Genomic DNA, 18,185 nt, shown 5'->3' on the forward strand with positions numbered 1-18,185 from the left:
CCCAAACAGGAGCTGCAGGTGCTTATGCAAAGTTAACCTGGGAACAGAGAATAATGCATATTCTCCAAAGAGCAGAGAGTGCTTGGGAAGCTTGCTTTGAAGGATTATTCCTCGGGTGATTCCTGCTGTACAAACAGAAATCACCTCCCTGATATTTTTTGGCTGTAACTCCACGACAGAAAACAACCATCACACTACAAGAAGTTGAAAGTGGAATACCACACGTCATCTGTACTTTTTAGATCAGTTTTACAGCCCAGATTTTTTTTAAATATATGTTTTAAACCAGCAACTGATCCCTAATAATTCTTTAAATTCTGTAAAATGCATTGACTATGCCAGGAAAACTGGGATGAGCAATAGGATATGTGCCTCCTTCTATACATAGCATGTGGTTAGAGACTGTGCCAGTGTTTAAAATAGCCATAAATAAAAGAATACAACAGGATGTTCTTGTTAAAAATTCCAGCACTATTCTGATCATTTCAGTGTTCTGCAGCTCCTAGTGTGGCATTTTTTTTCCCCTGTAATAGTGCCTTTCTACACCTGAATAGATAAGTGACTATGCCCCCAAGCTTTTGCAAGCTATAGGACAATCATAAAATATATTTATTCCATTTTAGAGGGAAATGGCAAACTGGTTTTTTTCTTCTTCTGTTATCAGTCACTCAGAAAAGAGTTACACTGGTAGTGAAAACTGATAATAAATCAGTGAAGTAAAGTAAAATATTAATTTGCCCTCTCTGATTTAAGTATTTTGCATTTAATGGAAATAAGGCAGTTTAAAAAAAATTTAAAAAATTAAACATTTGCACATTAGAATTTAACCATAATTTACATAGTCATGGTTATAGAGTATAAAACCACAAACTCAAATTCAGGCTTCCCAAGTGGCACACATATTTGACTGGGGGAGGAGGACTGCAACTGCACCATATGATCTTAAATGGAAAAACTTTGTAGGAAATCTTCAACTAAGTGCTCTTCCTTAATTTCATTCCTTCATTTTGATTCCACTGTTGTTTGTGTTGCTACAATAAATAAAAATCAGACACGTTTTAGAAGGTTGACTATAAAATGCAAAGGTAGTTTGTGTAAGTGCAGCCAAAGAGCCTCTGAAATCATAATATCCTGACTGGATGATTAATAACCATGGTTCTTCTATTTGTTCATGCCTGCAAAAACGTGAGTGGAACCCCACACAGATCTATTAGTACCCAGCGCTTAAATAAATCAGGTTTTCTACTACAACTCACTGGTGAAGCCATTAGACCCCCACAGAATACTTAAATTATATCACATGTATACAAGATGCATATTCCCAGCCAACATTAAGGCAGCTTTGATTTATCAGTATAAAAGCTGACATGAAGATTTTGGAGGAGAGTAATAATAATTTCTTTTCCTCATATTTTAAAATCTATTTCAATTCATCCTATCACTTTCTGAGGTGTGCCATTTGCTATCCTATCAACTGAAACTTGTAGCTATCATAAACAGAGGCCACTACACGTTAATGCAACCATTACATAAAATCACACACAGTTGCTGTGTAATAGAAGGAACTAGAGGTACATGAGGAGGGCAAAAAAACCCTGCAGTGAGAGACTGGCTTTATACACCTCTTGAACAATTCTGCTGCTGCAACTTTAGCAGTTAGGTGAACATTAATCTATAAGCTTTGGGATTCATTGCATTAATTTAGCTATATCAACAAAATTATGCCAGTGAATTCTTTTGTATACAGATCTCCTAGACATGTATAATAAGATCATTTTCTTCTTTTTATACCAAAAACAGCCTAAATATTTTCTGCTCGAGTATAAATTTCATTAGAGTCTAGAGGTTCTAGAATCTTTCATTATGGCATTTACTCTACACACAGTTGTTCATGAACTTGTTAAAAATAATAAACATGTTAATAAAGCCTCCTTAATCTAATTCCTCGTTGAAGATGATGATAGCAAAACCTGTTGGGATTCTTTAAAATGGAAAGCTAGGTGCTGTTCAATAATGATTAATTTATAAAAGACACTATAAAGGCAAATAATACACTGAGAACATCAAACAGTAGAATGTACACTCCAAAAGAATATATACATACTCCATATGGACAAATGTAGAATATTATATCTTTATCCTCATATCCTTACCAGTTTTTAGCCCTGAGAAACAGAACCATCATTCAGAAAAGTATCACAAAAAAGTAATTATAGAGAATTAAGTATTTTTAGAAAAGTATGAATGAAGTATTTTAGAAAACCATTTAGAAATTTGCTATTGAAAGGAAATCTTGTGGTTGTGCACATGACTGAGAAATTCTTAAGGAGTTTCCTTAAAGAATCTGGGAAATCTCAATCTCTTTTCTTTAAAAATAAAAGCATTATTATGGTTGGGAAGAAAAACCTCAACACATGACATGGGTGTGCTGGTAACACCTCACATTCCCCCCACAATTTTTTATGCTGTAAAATAGTCTCACAACAGGGAGGCAGTATGAACTATTTGATTCATAAACCGAATTATTTGGCACTGCTCATAAAATGCAAATTCCACTATTCTTTGGCAGGACTTGCTGCTAAATAACATGCTGGGAGGAAGAGGTTAGCAGCAGTCTGAGAAGGTTGGAACATTCAATATGACAAATCAGGTGTCAAAAACAGGGTCAGCACTCAAACCAGCCCTTTCTCACCCATTTCCAGAGCTGAGGTTTCCAGAGGTGTTTTACTCTGTGAGATCCATGAATCCCAAGGCTGCAGTCACCAGTGCCCACCCTGGCTATCCTGGGAGCCTGTCAGACACAGCTCCAGCAGGAGAGGGGAGCAGCCCACGCTGCAGCTCAGCCTTGGCAGCACAGTCTCAGTATCCTGTCCCATTTTCCCGGTGGCATTTCTGTGCTTTCAGATGGGGAATGCATTCAGAGCTGGGAGAGGTGCACTGCAGTGAATCTGCATTGGGCACAGGGAGTTTATGTAACCTATCAGTAAAGCACTCTGCCAAAGGCAAGGCAAAAGGGATTTTTTTCTGTGATGTGCACACATCTCAGAGTTTATAATTACTCTGTGGACACTTCAGAATCTGCATAAGCTCATTAATCTACTGTTACTGTTTTTAACAAATTTACTTTAAAATATGTTTCATATAGAGCATACACAATATATTGAAATATATTTTTAAAATCTGCTGCCATGGCTGCTCCCAGGATGTTTTCAGCATTGATTTCCAGGGAAATATCCCCTGTGAAGAACTAGTTTTTATTAGCATAGTATTCCTAATTCCCCAGAAAGCAGTGTACCAGTCAGCCCACTCACACAGCCTCACATGACTCCTGCAGTCTGATGGGAAGTGTCCAAATGCAAGGAATCATTTCAGAAATCTGACAACTACAACATGCCCTGAAGGATTTTGTTAAAGGATTAAACATTCCTGAACACATCCCCCCAACTTTGGTACTTTGCTAAAAACACATTCCTGCCAGAGAAAGTGTTGAAATGAAACATCCCCCCCAAAAAAAATGTTTTTCACCTTGAATGTTTAGAGGATGGGCAACCATAGGTGAACTTCCTTGTTTTCCAGAATGGTTTAGACCCTCTCTAGGGACTGATCTTCAGGGTTGGCTGAGCTACAGTAGTTTGTACACATGACAAAGGATTGAAAAACTCAACGTTGCCCCAGTGTGGGGGCTATTTTTAATCCTCCTTCTGGGTTCACTCAATGCCAGCTTGCACCCAGTGTTTGTTCAGACTGCACAAGACAGCTCCTCTGCTGCATGAGCTCCTTGGACCATAAAGCAGCATCTCCTCTGGCTGGGTTTGACATTTACCTACACAAAACTCTCCCAGTTCTGATGGGAGCAAGAGGACAATACCTGTCCCCAGGGGAATTTCCACAAAAAAACATTGGGGCTTAGGTGAAAATCCCAGAAGTTTGGCTGTTCATTCTTCTGCATCAAGAGAGCAGCTCCAGGCTGTTCTTCAGAACAAACAGAGGATTTTAATTGCAATGAGAAAAGCTCACTGTCAAGTAGAAGAACACTTAGAAGAACTATCTAAATTCAAGATTTATACTTTGGCAAATAATGGGGTTTGGGCAAACGTTTTGCCTGCATTGCAGACTGTAAAATGATGTAGAGTGATAAAGCACATGAAAGAGGCTGAGCTTTTTTCAGGATGCTGAGTGCACATAAACTCCTGCAACACCAAATACCTCATGGCAATCTGTCCTGTCGCTTATCAGTAATTCCCTGGGTTTAGGAGGAGGTTAAGACTTTCCCAATAAACTCACATCATATCCACTGTTCCGGATGCCACGCCTGGGCCTTTCTCGGGTCACCAGAAGATCCATCTCAGTTTCCCCTGGGCTGGGACTGTTCAGGGACTGCCTGCTCCTGTACACTGAGTTCTTCAGTGGTTGCCTGGAAAATGTGAAAGGAGAAAACAGCAAAATGAAAAAAAAAATAAAAATAAACTAATGACAGGAAGTAGCTGTCAATACTCACCTTTATTCTAAAATTATGATGTTCATAAAAATGCCACTTTGTTACAGGATATTCTTTCTACATATATGAAGTGCTAGAAATCAGTAGCCTTATTAAGAGATGATTAATTGTTTTTTACAGTTTAGGCAAAAAAAAGTTACATAATAGACATGGACATTGTATGTGGGAGCTTATGTCCCAAGAAGATATCAGGACCCTTTTAATTTCAGCTGATATGATTCAAATCCATTTAAAAAAATATATACATAAAAAATAACAGATCTCCCACACACACAGATGGGGAGTGGAGATTTTGGTTGCTGATCCTGAGCAATGAGAGAGAAGCAGAAAAAAGCTCCACTGAAACAAACCCCCAGCAAAGGGAACAGGAAGAAACACAGCAGTGGGAGGAAACTGCTTGCAAGATGCTGGTTTTAAATAGCCAGATTGGTTACTGGTCACAGTTTTCTCAGAGAGCCGTGCTTCCTGGAATTCAGCTGCTCCACTGAGACAAAGTTCTGCTCATCCCTGGGCACTGGGCTTCCACTGCTTGGCTCCAAACCAAGGGGAAGGCAGAACAAAACTGAATATCCAAAATACCCTGTAATCTCTCCAGCAAAACCATTTCTGCCCCTCTTGCTGGCTATACAAAAAACAAATGCAGCATCCCTCTGTGAAATGCAGGGCATATCTGTAAATATCTGCAGGAGGGTTTGCCAAATGGTGGTACAGGAACTTTATGCTTCATCAAGCTGCATCTTTTAAGAAGGCAGCTTCCACACCAGCAGAGTTTATGAGTTGTTCTCACACTGTGTCTGAACATTACTCATTTTGTTGCCCACTCCAGAGAAGCACTGGTTCTGAAGCAGATCAGTAACAGATGAAATAATGGCATGCCAGCTTCATTTATTAACACAGTAATTACACTGCTAGAGCCTCATACAGAGTTATCTTTGCCCAGCCATGCTATGTTTCTGCCTTGTGCAATTACTCCATTCAGAATATTAAAATTAGATCAGGTCATCTAACACAGTCCCTGTGGTGCTTATTTTACACAGGGGACCTGCCAGTGCTCACAGTGAAGTAAGACAAGTTGCACTATTATGTCTGAAGTCACACTTTCAAGTCACTTCCTGGTTTAACATCTCAAGAACCATCAATGGAAAGAACAGACAAGACAGTCCAAATTAATTCACTGATAAATAATTCCTCCGTTATTCCAGATCTTGTTAACAGCACTTTTTGCCTTGACAGATTAGAGTAGCAGAAACTGATTTGCAGAAATCCAGAAAGTAGGACATTTACATGATCAGACAGGATAAAAGGTAGGGAAAAAAAAATCAATTTCACACTTCTGATTTTAACAATTACTCAGGCATTTACTTAGTTTTAAGGCAACTTTCCAAAACTTCTGTGTGACCTTTGATCACAAATCACCTGCTCATATTTGAAAGTCCCATATGCACTGCCAATAACAGAAGGCAAGTGGAGATTTTGGAATAAGGTTCCCCTACAAAAATAATATCAAATAAATTCTTTCTTCCTATGTAGTCTTTCTCTGACTCTGCTGTTGATACTACCAGAAAATAGGGTTATACACAGGGTAATCAGATCTGACAATCTTCATCCTCTTACAACAAAGGTCTCTAAAATTTCATATGTTTCACAATATGTCCATAAATACTTTTTTGAGGCAATTGTGATATATTTTCTAAGGGATTCAAAAATATAGCTCTGTAAAACATGCAGATTCTTGACCTGATTACAAACTATTAAAGAAAATCCAAGAATAGTGCATATCATCAGTAGGCTCTTAAAAATTACCTTGAGATTGCCAATCACCTCATTTAAGAGAGCTTTACTAATGAGAAAGGAGGTATGAACAGGAACAACTGGCATTCAAATGGGTTAGGAAGTGCCCTATGGGAACACATCTGGAATGGTTTAAAACATGAGGATTATGGTACTGATAAAGCAGTAAAGCAGATAAAGCACAAAGCTCTTTGTTCTGGAAAAAAAAATCAAATCATTTAGCAGCAAGTTTTTGTAAATCACTTTTAAATACAATTTAAAATTATTCCAAAATATAAAGGTAATCAACAATCCCTATTTTCTGATATGTTTTGGAAGTGCTGTAACAATTGGACTTAAGTGAGAGGAATACATACAAAACGAGAAGAGTAGAATAGACCTTTTCCCTAGAAACTTTGAAATCTTTGACTTAGTTTTTAGTGATATCATTTTTAAAATTGCAATTTTTCAAGTTTTAATTGCTGTAACAAGGATTCAAAACAGAAAAAGATAGAAATATATTTTTTAATTGTATGCTTACCCAGATTGCTTTTAAAGCAATTTCATTACAGAAATGCAATTGTATTTACTCATCTATCAATAACCAATCAATAAGGACAATTAACTCCCATGTGTGTTGCAGCATATCAAATTCAGTTCCAGCTCTCAACATGGAAATTTTAGCACAGAATTCAAAACTGGTTTGTTTGTAAACATCTGCAGCATCTCTGGAGTTCACTAAGTGCTCTGTGTCTTCACAGAAGGTGCATCAGAAGCAGTTCTCTCTCCTCAGGTAGGGATACAGATAATATATTTAACAAGCCCAGCAGCTAGCCTTTTGTGGAATCACTCTTCCACAGGATTTAACCCGTCTGACAACACTTTCTGTCATGCCAAGGACCACTGTCTCAAACAGACTGTGACAGATTTACACAACACACTGGAAAACATGTAGGAAAAAAATGTGTGGGATCTTCCCCCACACTGGCACGTGAACAAATAAACATCAAACAAACAAACAAAAAACCTGAAGCTTTAACACAACCACACTTTGTGTGCAGAGCAGGGCTCCCATGGCAGGAAAGCTCCATTTCTGAACCTCTCAGTGCACAATAAACTGGAAAACTGCACAAGGAATGGTGCCCAGGACATCCAGCAACAACATAACATACATTTCAGTCAGCATCTTTTCTCTTCACTGACCAGTGCAGCCCTGACAAACAACTCTTCCAGAGCAGTATCCCTCAGCCACTGAGCTCTAGACCTACAGAAGCACATCTGATCTCAGCTTTTGCCCATATGCTCAGCCAACAGTGCCTTTGTAGTTCCCATTATAGTCTCTTTGCTCCCTGTGCCCAGAGGGTAATTGCTGCAGTGGCACTGTGTGCAATGCCTGTGTCACCAGAGAGGCTTTGATCGCAGACAATTTACTCTCAGAGGAAAATTTTGGTCTGAGCTTTCCAGGAGATAAGCTGCAAGATTGCACCTCCAGTCCTGAGGGCCATTTCCAAAGGAAAGGTGCTTCAGTGTCCCATTTTCTCTCGTGGATCAGCTGATTTTAGTCCCTGATTACAGCAACCACTCTTGTGCAAGGTGTAATGGCAAACACACTCTCATCATCCTTCACACCTTCCAAGGAAGAGGAATGTGTACTCTGTGTCATTCCTGGGGCAGGACTGGTGTGATCTCCTCTTTCCAAGGTGCCAGTTTGTGTTTCAGAGAGCACCAGCACAGAGCACCCACCCACAGCATAACCTGCACTGCCCCCTCATTTCTAAAATGGGGTGTGGAATGCTGCTCCTATGCCATCCTCAGGAGACAGGGAAGTGTTAATCAAACATTGGCAGTGTTACACAACGTGCCAGCTTCACGTGACAGATGAGCAAATGATAAATTTCTCTGTTAAAGGCACAGGAAGATCACCAATAACAGGCACACACAACACACATCACTGCAGGAATTACATGGACAGCACACTGGTTCTGCTAGCTCATGCCCACTGCAATAGTTAACTCAGATTAAAATAATGATAAAATAGCAACACCACTGTATTTTGAAAAAGAACCAATTCAGATGCTAACTTCCTGCCCAAAGTCTCCTCTGAGTATCACCAATAACATTACTACCACTTTTTCTGTTTACCTTTGAGAATGACTCACAAGAACTTGCAACAGTCCCTTCCCTTAATTTTCTTTCTTTCCCTTTGTCTGTTTTTAACCACACTGCACCTTTCCCAGGGGACAGGCTTTCCATGGGCTGTGTGAATTTTCTCCAAAAAGCAGAAGGGACCAGTGACCACACAACAAACACCTGGCTCCTCAAACAGCCCCACAAACTCAACTCACCTCCCAGATGAAGAACCACAAAATAAAAAGTCTCACCTGTTCTTAGGCTCAGCAAAAGGAGATGAGACATCTGCATCTGGATCCAAAACGTGGTCAAGCTCTTTCTGGTTTTTCTCGTACATCCTCTTTCTGTCTGTCAGCGCCTTGTTATTATCAACCTGTGGGAAATCATAGTACCCTTTCCTCTTGGCTTTCAGGCGCAGCTTGTTGCGGTAGTGCTCTATATCAGACTTCTGCTTCAAAGCCTTGTTCACCTGAAAGGCAAGAAGATGTTTGCAGGGCTGCTGGTGGGCTGGCTACCTCCAGAGGATCTTGTGCTCGGCACGCCGCGCGTGTCATCCCTGTGTGCCACACCGTGCCATCTGCACGCAGCGAGGAGCTGCAAGTGAACAGAGCCGCTGCATTTTTATGGCTTGGCAGATGGTTAAATAATTTTAGCCTAAAAAAGCTGTGTGCCATTACAACAGTGACTCAGAGACACCCACGAAGGAAAAACACGGGCGGTGTCAGCCAAGGGCTGTGACCCACGGGCACAGCTCACTCGTGGAAACTCTGCTGAGGTGCAGAGACATCTTCCCTGGCTGCACAAAACCTTCAGTAAGTCACCATTGGTTGCTGGGGAAGAACTCCAGTGAAATGCCACCAAATGTTTCTTTTGTTTCTATGCTTCCTCCCAAATCTCTAATTTTTTGGTCTGTCCCAGTACGGTTTAGTCCCGCGGTTTCTTCGAAGTACTGAGAAAATTTCCCTCCTGCTTCAAACTGCAAGTTACTTGGAAATCAGGAATTTCCTTGAGCTTTGTGCTTCCAGAGTCAAATTCCACAGTCTTCTCAAACTACAGGAATTTTGTGTGTAAGGCTGCACACAGCATCAGCAGTGTCATCCTGCTGCCGTACAGAAAAGAGGTGCTGAAAGCTAAATAAGCCTTTCCCCAAGTTTGGAAGCTACATGGTACATCAGGACTTAGAATACAAGTATGAAATGGAGCACAACAGGCTGCAATAATCCAATCCCACATGGGGCCTCTGATGACAGTCTTTTACCGTGTCCCTGGCAGCAGCCTTCCCTGCTGCTTTTAAACTGGTTTTAGCTGTTTAAATGACTGCTGCAGTTTGAGTTTGAGTTTGTAAACAAGGCACCTCAGTGGCTTGTTCCCATCATGTTCAACAACTTCCTAAAAGCCTCAGCCCTTTGTAAATATACTGGTCTTGATTAAATCTACATGAAAACATAAGTATTGCAGTCAAAGCATGCTTTTTGGCCAGCATCTGGAGCAGGCATTTGTGCCACCCCACTTTTTTCCTCTGTGCACAGGCTGGAGTGCAGAGAAAGGCCATGTCCCACTGCATCCCTTTTCTCTGATTGAGATTATATTGCCCAGTGTAGAAAGATCAGCTTGGCACCCAGATGATCTATACATATTTTCCTACACTGCCACAGAATTCATGTAGGAAATTATCTTATTCTGCTTTTTTTTTTTTTTTTTTTAATAGGAGAGAGGGACACTGGGAGGGCAGGAATATAGAAAATCACCTCTTCCAAGGCTGCAGGCATTCACAGGTGCACTGTGAAAGAGCAAATCTGAAATTCTCAGCTCTCTGAGCCCACACTGCTAATGGGACTTTACACACCATAAAGGTGAGAAGCTTCTACCTGCCCTCAACTCTAACAGGCTGAAGATCCTCCCACTTGTGGCTGCAGCCAAGGGAACAGCTGGAGGCACTCCCAGGCAGTCCTTACCTCCCCATTGATGATGGCAGACTCCTGGCTCCTCTCTGAAGCAGCATGGACAGCAGGGAGAGCCACGGGTTTGATGGCAATGAGCTGCACCGAGCCCGAGGAGGTGTCAAAGGGGTCCACGGCGGACTTGGCCACGTTGTCAAAGAGAATCCCTCCTTCCTCTTCATCACTCACGGCCACTAGAGCACAGCAAACTCACTCAGCACACACAGACATCTCTGCTGCATGCTCAGGGGGAAATCTGGGTTAATGGTGCACTCGAGGTGCAGGGCTGGGAGAACTTTACACCAGGAAAAACATCCTGTTATGTCACAGGAAACATTATGTACTCAAAGGATTGTCTGTCGCTTCCCCAGAGAAGGTTGATTTCCAATCTGCGCCAATAAGATGGAAAAAAGGAAAAGAATGCCCCAGGAAATTGTATGGAAATGACAATGAAAGTTAAGTAGATGTTGTTGGAATCCTGAAATTGGGAGTTTTGGACTTTCTGTGCTGTCAAGCACTGACCCCCTGGAGAACACTGCTTCTGACCTGAGTCCTTGGAGAAGGCTTCCAAAAACTGAATGACAGAACTGGAATCACTGGCGAGTAGTTTGAGTAGAAATGTGTAATATCACAGGGTGAAAAATTTAGGATTTGGGGTTTTAGAATATAGCAATACATGGAGGGCAAGATGGAGGTTTTGGGGCAGAGGTTTCTTTCTTCATCTCCTTCCTTTCATGGGTCTTTGTGGTACTTTTGTGACTGGATAAAAAATGCCACACTGCAGGTCAGGTGTTTGGTCACTGGGTCAAAAGTAAAAATAATTTAGGTTTTAGTTCTTGATTGGGCAGTTAAGCCTTAAAAGACCTTGTAGAGAGAGATACATTGTCATTTCACCATTTTTAGCTTGTTAGCTACAAGTGCTGTAGCACTCACTGTAATATGGGTAAGAATTAATAAACATTTGAGCCCAAACACAAAACACCATCTCTTGTGCATTCAATTCAATCAGGAAGATAAAAAAGAAGATAAAAAAGTGATAAAGTGGTGCCCCATGTGAGGATTGAACTCACAACCTTCAAATTATGAGACTGAGATTGATTTCCTAGGTTTCACATGGAAATGCAGACACAGGTGCCCAAGTGCCAAGGCACCAGTAGCTACACCTGATCAAACCCAAGAGTGCAGCTTTTTTCCTGTCTTATGCTGCAAAACCAAGGGCATAGTCAAAATCTGCTAAAATAAGTAGGTTTCTCTTTCAAAACTTATTAATGCTAAAAGCACCATTTATTAAAATAAAAGTGTGTTTCTACTGTGTGTTAAAATTCTTAAGAAACTGATGGTATCTAATCTTATGTTAATTTTTTGCTTTGCAAGCAGTACCTCAGGTCTCTGTGAAGTTAAACTGTTACAATTTCTTAAGAGTCAGAAAAAGGCTTCTGTAAATCTTTAAAATTAAATGGCATGGCAAAGTATCTTTAGTTTTAGATTTCTATAAAAATTAATAACTCTTCCACATGCAATTGGGCCCTTTCTCCTCCAAATTTTCTTTGCAAACCTGCATCACTTTGTCAGCTGTTGAATCTGAAAACTCTAACCCACATTTTGAAATGAAAGAATGACACTAAAGCACGAGCACAAATGCTACAAGGAGATCTTTGCAAACAGTTTTGAATAATTATGCTATTAGAGGGAAGAATGCTTGCTCCATTTCCTAACTGACAGGAGCAGAGATCTTCTGCTAAAGAACAAAGTGGTCTGCTCTAAATTTATTTCCTCTGAAAATACACTCTGGTTTAATATTTAATCACTGCACAAATTACAATGGACTTGTATAAACTCAGCAGTTTAGACAGCCAATGATTTTGGTAAGGAAATATTTGACAGCAGTAACATAAAATATGAACCCACTGAGTAAGCTCATTATCTCTGTCTGTGCTCAGTGATTGGAGTGGGCACCACTTGAGCTGCTGAGCAACAGATGGGTCAAATCACTGTGTCACCATTAAATATTGTCCCTGCAGCCCCACAGAACTGTCCAAACAGGAAAGAAGCACAACAGCAGGACCAGAGAAGGAGGGGATCCTCACCTGCCACCGACCACATGTGAGCAGGCAGGCATTCACCTTACAGTGAGTATAAAAATAAAGCATGGATGCTCTTCCCTGCAGGGATTTTGAAACCACAGAGAGCTCAACTACCTGCAGATGCATGGAGTGTCCCCTCAGACTTTGTTTCAGGAGCAGAAACTAAGGGTTTTTCTTAATGACTCATTGAAGGGAAAAAAAAAAAAAAAAGGTGAAAATAATCAGAAACCACAGGTGACAGCTAATTCTGATGGGGAGCACTAACACCACAGAGCACCCTCAGTATCACCTTCAAAGGTGAGCACAGCTCCTGCACCCACTGCAGTGCTACCAGCATGGAAATGAGAGCCAAATGGGACTAGAATTTGGAATTTTATTCCACCTTACTTTAGCATTTGTTCATTTATAATCTAAAAGTTTTCCCACTTCCCCTTTATCACTGGTAGGTGATAGAGCCTGTGACCTGCAGCCACTGGCACATGCTATAATCTGCATTGGCAGTCAACCATAGCAAGCACTGGGAATTTCATCATTTGCTCCTATCCATCTCCTCCCAAGAGAATTTACAGCAAGCTTTTATGACTGAACTACAACAACCTCCAATCTTTGAAAATCAAACCAAAGAAAGTTCAGAGAAACGCTGGAGAAGTCCTGAAGTTGTTTTTTTCTGCTGTGTATCCCTGCCCTGGGCCAGTGCACCCATCACAGCATCTCAGCAACTGGGAAACTTCAGGAAACTGCCCACACACTCTTTATAGTCACCCACAATAATCACTCTTGCTTATTCTAGCTAGCAGCATGGTTTAAAAGTGATATTTTAAATTTCTGTTTTGAAACCGATGCATTCCAGCACTACTGTGGAGTTGTTTTACCTGTTCCTGCATTCTTTGTGTGAGCACAGAGTGAGACTCAGAAGCTCAGAAAAGGCAAAACCCAACCTAATCACTACATACCAGCAATTTCCCATCTCAGAAATACCTCATGCAAGTTATCTCATGGCCCATGTTCCACTGAATCGAGCTACCCCTCCTGATCTTTCTGTGACTGCAGCACACGAAGATCTCCCCAGAGCAATCATTTATTGGTGTTGGCTGCCAGGTGCAGTGACAGAACAGCGTGGCCCTGGGTCCCTGAGGAGCAGGAGCATCCCTGAAGCCCCAGGGATGCTGTCCTCCCCTTTCCATGCAGCTCTGCACCATTCCAGCCAGGAATGCCAGCAGGTGGTGCTGCCCACCCATGACCAGCTGGTCCCAAGGAAAAGGGGCTCCGGGACTGCAGCTCTGAATACTCAAAAGACAATTAGACACGTGAGCTATTCTATTTTTATCTAGTTAATGATTTAGAGTCCAAAAAGTGATACTTTTGTCAGACAAAGATTTCAATGAGGGCCACAGAAGATTTTTTGTCTCCTCTCTCTTTCTCTCTACTTGTCTTTTCTCCCTTCTTCCTCATCAAAATATGCTGGAATTAAGAAAAAAAGGACTGAAATACCTGCACTAAAAAAAAAATAAAATTAAAGACATTTAAATTGCCTGTGAATCTATTAAGCTTTCAGCCAGACACCTGAAACAAAGATTAGTCCTGTCCTGCTCAGAAGCGGTTTGAAAAATTTTGGAAGTCCTCAGACAAAGAATGACATCAACAGAGAAAACACATAAAGCCAAAACTTGGGAAACGCCTGCAAGCAGGTGGACATGCTCTGCCTTTTCTTACATCACTCAATAAAGTATTTTTGAAGATTTATTTTACATGAAGGGAAGGCAAACATGCTAACCATACCTACAGAATATACCTGCAGTTTGGCAAAGAGAAAGCAATGTCACCTACCTAAAATAACTCCTTAGGAAAAAGCCCAGGTATCAGTACTTCAAACAGAAATCCTGACTCGTGAACATGATTTAATAATAGGGAACTAATTTTCATTTTTGAGAAAATCTCTATATAAAGGAAAAAAAATAGACTTTTTTCTATATCATCCAAGTCATTGCTTTGGTCAGATGATTATCTCCAGAAAGATACAAACATGAGCTTTGAGCAATTAAAAAAAATAAAATCTGTTTCTGAAAGAGTTTATAAGTGAAAATATAAGTTTCCCAACATTAGTGTCTATCTGAACCTGTCCTGGACAGAAGCACCTCTGTAAGATATTGCAGTGTAACAGAAAACACACTTGTGTGCACACACACCCTCTGAAATTACCCCAGCTGTGAGACAGTGCTAAACCTCTCACAAACAGCACAAATATTATATTTTGGGAAGCAGACAGCTTACAGACTTCCTGGGATCCTGAAACTGGTATCCTGAAACAGGGACCTGAGCAGGTAATTTGAGCTCTCCAAAGCAATATTTGCAGGTTTCCAATGGAACTGTGTGCACAGGGTCAGTACTTGTCCCTTAGCTGCTTGTTTTGTTCTCTTGCTGTGAAGGTTTCCTGTCCTTATAAGCAGGAGCAAGGATCTCTCTCTATGGTTATGTCTTCTTCTCCAACCACATCTGCCTCATCTTTCTAAACATTAAAGTCTTTCAAAAAGAGATCACATATTTCACAAAGTTTCCAGTGAATCCACCAGCCCCTTTTGTTGGGTGACACTTCTGTAATAAGTGGGTATGTTCACTAATTAAAAGAAAATTATTAAACTGACAAGGATGATGAACACACAATAGACAGGGAGCTTCTTTAATGAAGTGTTGCCCCAGGAGTTGTAAAAACCTTTGCAGAAATAGTTTTCTGTTTGCACAATAAAACTGTAAAAAAAAATTTTTTTAAATTTTAAAACATTGTCTTCAGTGCTGACATATTAGTGAAAAATCTCTGCCATCCAGACTGCCACTGGGTCTGAGGGCATGAACATCTACATCTCTTTACACTACTGCTTGCATGAAAACTCCTGTCAGACTCCATTAGAGGCAGAGCAAAAGTCATCCAGAGAGGAAGGCAAATGTGGATGAAGAATTATTTCATTTTGTGACCATTTGCAGATCCCAGATCCCTCAGAGACCTGCTGGAACAGGCATCACAGCAACACAGCAGGCAGTATTTTCTTGTCATGAAAACAGCAACCAAAAAGGGTCCAAAAAAAAAAGAAATTATATTAAGTCTGAAGAAAAAAAGGGTTCACATTCACCAGCAGGATGCTAGCAGGGTTGACAGTGCTCTCACTATTTAAAGCAAATAAATAACAAAAAAAAAGCAAAAAGGCAATGGAAGAAATGGAAACAGTAAAGGGAAGAATTAGTCTGTGTCACACAGGCTGAAATCTTGGGAGAAAAGGAAATCAACGTGTAAAATTTCTGGGATGTTCAATAGCAATTGGTGCCAGCACACAGGATTTCAGCTGAACAGGTGGATTTTGTTTATTCTTGGGGATTTTTACCCCCCCTGTGGTTAAATGTAGTAAATTACTGCAAAAAGCGTAGGAGTTTGCTGTGAGGAGGTGAAGAGTCAGAAAAAATCCCTAATTAACTCCTTTTAGGGGGCAAATGAAAATAATGCTTCAGGATGAGGAAATGGATGATGACAAGAGAAGGCTTCCTCCTCTACACCATAAATTCTTCCCTTAATCCTTCTTCTGATTTCTTAGCCTTTCAAAGACACAGGCATCATGAGGGGGAATCATCTCACTCCAAATTTACACAGGTGCTCCAATGCACTTGTCAGGATTCATTTCTGACTGGATTTTACCTCCAGAGATCTGTCCCAGTTGGCCAAGCCCCTCTGGAAGCAGCCCCTTTCCATTCTGACCTGTGCTTCCCTGCACAAAAAAGGCAGAAAAAGGGTTTTTTTTGGGGATCCACCAGCTCTCCCAGCTAACTCTGTGTCCAAGTTGCTACATCAGTGCCACTACACAGTGGGGCTCTTGCCATATTTCATTTTATTTTGAGTCACCATAGACAACTGCTCAGAAATTCAGAAAAACAGCTCCGAGTGAAAACTAGTGGCCCACGCTTTTGTGGAATAAAGGAGGCAATGTATCAAAGCTTGGCTGACTTACACCCAAAAATCCCTTTGATTTAGCTAAACCAATAATACAGACAAGTTTTTTCCCCTGCCACTTTGCTCCTGTAGACAGCTCTTGCCTGGACAAAGGAAATGAAGTCTTAGAGACTGATATTTTAAAAAGGAGTGAAGTCCTTGACTGAATGTCTTCTGACAAACTACATCTGTTTTCAAAGACAATGTCCAAATGATTGGAAAATGAGAAATTGGTCCAAGTGGGAAAGGTTTCTTCCACAAAGTTTGACTCTTTGGGAATGCTGCTTGTACACCTCCACCTGTGGTGGTGAGGTTTAAGTATAAACCTGAGCTCAATCACACAAGTTCTTAGTTGGGGAGTCATATGCTTCATCAAAAATTGTTAGCAAATCAAAACTTCTGGTTTTCTCTAAAAAAAAAGGAACAAGCACTCACACTCTTCCAAAGATATTCATGGGAAGGTTGCAAGATCAAGCACTTCATGGTTGAAGAACAACCTGCCTTGATTTCATTGACTTCATTTAGAGAGGAGCTGGAGAAAGGAAAGGTTGCACTGTGGGCTGGTTTAGTTCTCTAGGTCTGAGGGGGTTCAGCCATTTGCTTCTCCCTGAATGATGTTTGGCCTGATAAATGATGGGCAGAATTGCTAATCTCCTGTTCTTCTCTTCCACATTCTCTTACAAACCCATCTCAGAAACTGCCAGTACCTCTGTTGGCATATTACATCCTCTAACAACATAACTGGGCACTTTCTAAAAAATGTTTTGGGGTTTTTTTGAGTGCCTAGAGTAAATGAATGTAGAGCTCATCAACTTCTAGAAAGAAAACTTTCTATTAATGTAATAATAAGTGTTTTTCAAGGAAAAACATGCTGTTATCTTACAAAATCTTATCACTGTTTGATTCAAGCAGATATGTTGGGTTTTCTGTAGAAATAATGCTCAGCTGGAGAGTTCTCCTGATCCTCCAAAGCATCAGGTCCTGAAGCCAAGCCTGTCAGTCTGTGCTGGTTTCACATTGTTCACTCACAGCCCTGACACACTCCATGTGGAGCCAATTTTGATCCGAGCCATGTAGAATTTACATACTGAGGTAACATCCAGTGCTGTCATTCCTCCCTGCAACTAAATGTCAGCAAGAAATAGAATCTAAAATTGGTCTGTAGCTATGGCAACTAATGAGCCATTCTGACTTGGAGTCCCCAGATCCAACATGTGACCATCAAGGGATTCATTCCAGTTTGCTGCTTCTCAGAGGAGAAAATCTGCTGCTGCTTTTGCCAAGGTGTGTGAGCCACCAGCCAGGCTGGGGAGCTGAAGCAGGCTCAGGCAAACAGCTGGGAGAAAAGCAGCTTCCTGCTGAGACTGGAAGGAAAAACAACACCTTCTGTGGGTGCTAAACACTCTGGATAAAGGTAAAACCCTGCAGAAAGTACAAATTTCCAGAGGTGACAGCGGTGTTCGTGAACACAGCACGGGGAGCCAAGTGCTGGCTCTGTGATATAATGGGTGCCTTGAGGTTTTGGGTTTTAATTTCAACTTCAACAGGCATTTGGGATCACACAACTCCAAACTGAGCTCCATTAATTCTGATGAGGGGAGGTCATTTCATCTGCCGCGACCACGTCCTCCTCCTCAGAAGCTGTTCTGAAAGGGTTGTTTGGGGAAACTCTCCTAAACATACAATAAAGATCTGCCTACAGCTAAAATCTTCCCCTATACCAGGAAACAAGGTGTTTATTCCCTCTCCTGTCTCTGCCAGGTGACCCTTTTTAGAGTCATGGCAGTTGA

General features: G+C 41.0%; 1 protein-coding gene across 4 annotated transcripts in view; it reads right to left on the reverse strand.

Annotated features, from left to right (window-relative positions):
• KIAA1549L (KIAA1549 like) overlaps positions 1–18,185 on the reverse strand; it is a 126,066-nt gene that overhangs the window by 23,072 nt on the left and 84,809 nt on the right. For all 4 annotated transcript variants that reach the window (XM_033061476.2, XM_033061479.2, XM_033061477.1 and 1 more), the window contains exons 14-16: positions 10,354–10,532; positions 8,650–8,867; positions 4,285–4,414 (exon numbers count right to left, since the gene is read on the reverse strand). In XM_033061476.2, the coding sequence (XP_032917367.1) occupies positions 4,285–4,414; positions 8,650–8,867; positions 10,354–10,532 (527 nt within the window). The remainder of the gene's footprint in view (positions 1–4,284; positions 4,415–8,649; positions 8,868–10,353; positions 10,533–18,185) is intronic.

Source organism: Catharus ustulatus, chromosome 6, assembly GCF_009819885.2.
Source record: "Catharus ustulatus isolate bCatUst1 chromosome 6, bCatUst1.pri.v2, whole genome shotgun sequence".
Classification (NCBI taxonomy): Eukaryota; Metazoa; Chordata; class Aves; order Passeriformes; family Turdidae; genus Catharus; species Catharus ustulatus.